Source organism: Terrapene carolina, unplaced genomic scaffold, assembly GCF_002925995.2.
Source record: "Terrapene carolina triunguis isolate 2854851 unplaced genomic scaffold, T_m_triunguis-2.0 Scaffold110, whole genome shotgun sequence".
NCBI lineage: Eukaryota > Metazoa > Chordata > Testudines > Emydidae > Terrapene > Terrapene triunguis.
The window spans coordinates 3,101,319-3,105,281 of NW_020664461.1; the positions used below are offsets into that span (position 1 = coordinate 3,101,319).

The following is a 3,963-nucleotide window of genomic DNA, read 5'->3' on the forward strand; positions in this document are numbered from 1 at the left end:
TCAATTTAAACCGTTTTTAGTGATCTCTTCCTCTTGCAATGGAAGCTCATAACGGATTTCTAAGAGCCATTTGAAACCACCTTCCCATAAATTGATCAAACATTTATTACTGTTATACTGCATATTTCTAAAGCACATACCACTGTATCTAGACTGAAATCTCCACTCATTCAGTTTGCAATACCAGGGATATTAAGGCTGCTTCCGTCTCTACATAACCTCATGCACGTCCTCCCTTAGCGAAACACTCAGGGAGCTGTGTAAATCTGCAAAGTCATGCTGGCGCTGCAGCCATAGCGTTTGGAAAGGAGATGGGAGAGGATGGAGGAGGAGCCGGGTGAGTTTCTTTTATCCTTTCCCCCTCGCTACCCTGCCCTGTTTCCTCGCGAGATCCGGGAGGCTATAAAGCCACAGGTACAGAGCTTGAGTGTAGGCAGTTTAGTTAGTCTCTGGATCCGGTTTCTGTGTGTGTTAAGTGGCGTTTGAGGAGCTCGCCTTTCCTTTATGTAAGTGTCCGTCGGTACAAGCTTCAGTTATCTGTCTGTAGCAAAATTTAAATTCTGGTATAACATGTTTGATCTGTTTTAACTGTTCTGTGCCGCACCTGGGGTAGTTGAAGAGCAGAGCACGGTGAACTAATTTTTCTGCCAGGAACACCAACTCTATTGAAGCCTAGATGCTTTTATGCTTCAGGTCCCTTTCCTCTTTAAGGGGGAGGAGGGAAGAGACTCTAGCTAGAACAATCTGAAAATCTGTTGTTAGCGTAGTCTCCGGGAATGAATCTGAATAAATCTCCATAGCCTTCTGAATGAATCTGGCTCCCTGAAACAAATGTTGTTCCTAATACGGTGCTTTTTTTTTTTCTTCTTTCTGGGAGCAAAGCGCAGGAGTGTTAGGGGAACCAACTTTGGGAGCTCTCTCACAATCGCCATCCGAGGATTGTGATACTGGCTCTAGGGCAGCTTCTCCCCTACTGGGAGAGTAGAGGAAACAAATGCTCTTAAAGTGGCCCTGAAATGGCATGTTATAATCCCGATATGAAAGTGACTTCTCTTGGCTGGATACACCAATATCCTAGCAGGCTATTAATCCTTTAATGGCAGAAGTTTAACAAAGAAATCTGGTTTGGCCCCTTTGGGTTCCAACTTCCGGGAAATCTGGTTTGGATGGAGGCTCTCTCGAAGTTGAGGAGCGTGGAGGGAACCAGCCCTATTTAGAGCTAGGACTAACGCCAGGGTTGGTTTCTGTGGCCTGAGTTCCTCAGTGCGGGTGAGCTGGCTCCGGAGCAAGGTTCAGACAGCCATGTTTAGCGAAGCTAGTTCAATGGTCTCAGAACTGCACAACTGTGTCCTCTCACTACTAGGCCTGGTAGAACAGAAGTTTTATCTATGTAAATTGTAAAAAGGGATTAGGATCAGCACCTCTACTTCCATGGGGGGGGGGGAGCCGCTGGCAGGGTGTTTTCTGGAATCCCCTCCCGCCCCTGGTTCACATAACCTGAACTTGTCTTTAGAGGATGCTGCAGGACCCAATTGTTTCAGCTGGCCTTTGAAGTTGTAGGGGAACTTGAAGATTAACGATGAGTTGATTAAAAACGATATTTGATGCCATTTTAAATCACTGAAGGAGTGCTTGGAGCAAAGCTCAGCTGCTTTTAATGGTGTATAAATTGAAAGGAAATAACATAACAATATTGAGCATTGGGTGTCTTCACCACACTATGTTCAGGAAATGCTGCTGTTAAAATTTAGCTAGAGGATGCCAGATAGTTTTCTGTGGTTAGTTGCCATGTGCTGTGATAATACCAGACTGTGGCAGAGACTCCAAACAAAGTAGAAACTATGCTGTGGGGAATCATAATGCAGTCTTCTCACTTGAGTGTTAATCCTTAACAACAATGTTGCCTCACAAATTTCATACAAAACTTGCCATTTTCTTAAAGATGTATTCTAACATAATTTTACTGAAACTAAAGCAGCTTGATTTTGTGCATAGGGCTTTAAATATGTTTACCCTTACACAGGCATGAAGCTCTTAAAAGCAGCAAAGACACCAGATGCATTTTGTTAACTTCTGAAGTAACTGGAGTCTGACAATTCTGCAACACAGCCACCTCCCTTAGACTGAACAAAAGAAACACTGTTGCCCTTACACAATCTTAAATAACCTCTAATGTAAATGCTTTGTAGTGTTGAGAAAGCAGTCATAATCACAAACTTGCTAATTCAGCAGTACAATAAAATAATTGATTTGGTAAAACTGGTACAAACAGCTTAAGTCTGAATTAATAAACAATCATAGTAACACATTGATCCATCATGTTGTAAAATGCTTGCATTCCTAAATTTCCCAGTAGTTTTGGTGGTGGGTTTTTGTTTGTTACACACACACACACACACACACTCTGCTCCCTTTTCACTAATAAATAAAATGGAAGCTTTTAACCTTACGCTATAACAATCTTTGGTATACTCTAACTGGAGGAAGGACATAAGCATTGCCTGTATGCCTAGGAAGACTATCTGTTATCAAACCAATAGTGTGGTGGAATGGTCAAGGTCTTACACAGCATATATCTATTCTGAACATGGAACAGACAAGCTTCCTTGTGTGGGTTGGATCTGTTAACTCTGTCTGAGTCATGCTGCATACTAGTACAGTATAATGGCAGAAGGCTAGCTTCTTTCTTTTCAGATCTTGAATTTTGTAGTGGGACTCTAGGTGAACTCAAAGTTCATATGTTAACTTTGTGTGCATGATACATTTTAAATTACATATGGCAGAGGGCAGAAGAGGAACAACTCTAGTCCATGGAATCTTATTAAGGTTGTATGAACTCAGTTTGGTAGTGTCTCATCTAGCTTGGTCTAGATATGTGGATTGCATTTGTTTCCTCTTCCTAAACAGACACTGTGTATAAAATTGATGGCAATAGCCACTACCTGTAATGTCAGTAGTCAATACTGAGGTTTCTTTAAAAATAAATAAATATCCTCCTTAGTATAGCTACATGATACCTAGGCACCAGAGGCTTTGGCAAACTAAACTTACTCACTGAACTCATGGTCAATATAAATGACAGAAGTTTCCAATCTTTAATTAAAAAAAAAAAACCACCACCACTGGATTATTATGGCAGAATCAATCATAGAATATCAGGGTTGGAAGGGACCTCAGGAGGTCATCTAGTCCAACCCCCTGCTCAAAGCAGGGCCAATCCCCAACTAAATCATCCCAGCCAGGGCTTTGTCAAGCCTGACCTTAAAAACCTCTAAGGAAGGAGATTCCACCACCTCCCCAGGTAACCCATTCCAGTGCTTCACCATCCTCCTAGTGAAAAAGTTTTTTCCTAATATCCAACCTAAACCTCCCCCACTGCAACTTGAGACCATTACTGCTTGTTCTGTCATCAGGTACCACTGAGAACAGTCTAGATCCAGCCTCTTTGGAACCCCCTTTCGGATAGTTGAAAGCAGCTAACATGAAAGAACTGCATGTTGCCCCTTGGGTTGACAATGCCTAGAAAGCTACATTGTCTAACATGTCTCTAATATTCTAGCCCATATCAAGATGTCTGCAGGAAATGCATTTATTGGGAAACCAGCCCCTGCCTTCAAAGCCACAGCTGTGATGCCAGATGGGCAGTTCAAAGACATCTCCCTCTCTGACTATAAAGGTAAGTCTAAAAGTATACAGTTGCACTTGTGGAAGAGGGAAGTAAGGAATCTACAAGGCTACATGTGTACTGCATTTCATTTCTGGTGACTTGGATTGATTCAAAAGTCAGGGTTGGTGGTCATCCTTTAAATTACCCACTTAGAATGTAACTTGTGCAGTGATTTGAGAAGTCCAGAGCTGGCATGATAGGGTTATTACAAGTATACATCAGTCTTCACTTGCAAAGCTGTGTGAGGAATCTGGCAGTATTTGCCCATGTTATGCTTGGTGGTAGCAAATGTGAAT

At 42.1% G+C, this 3,963-nt stretch overlaps 1 protein-coding gene across 1 annotated transcript in view; it reads left to right on the plus strand.

Annotated features, from left to right (window-relative positions):
* The first annotated feature begins 396 nt into the window (after positions 1-396).
* Positions 397-3,963, plus strand: part of PRDX1 (peroxiredoxin 1) — an 8,087-nt gene continuing 4,520 nt past the window's right edge. The window contains exons 1-2 of the mRNA XM_024197684.1: positions 397-506; positions 3,560-3,676. Coding sequence (XP_024053452.1) covers positions 3,571-3,676 — 106 coding nt within the window. The 5' untranslated portion in view covers positions 397-506; positions 3,560-3,570. The remainder of the gene's footprint in view (positions 507-3,559; positions 3,677-3,963) is intronic.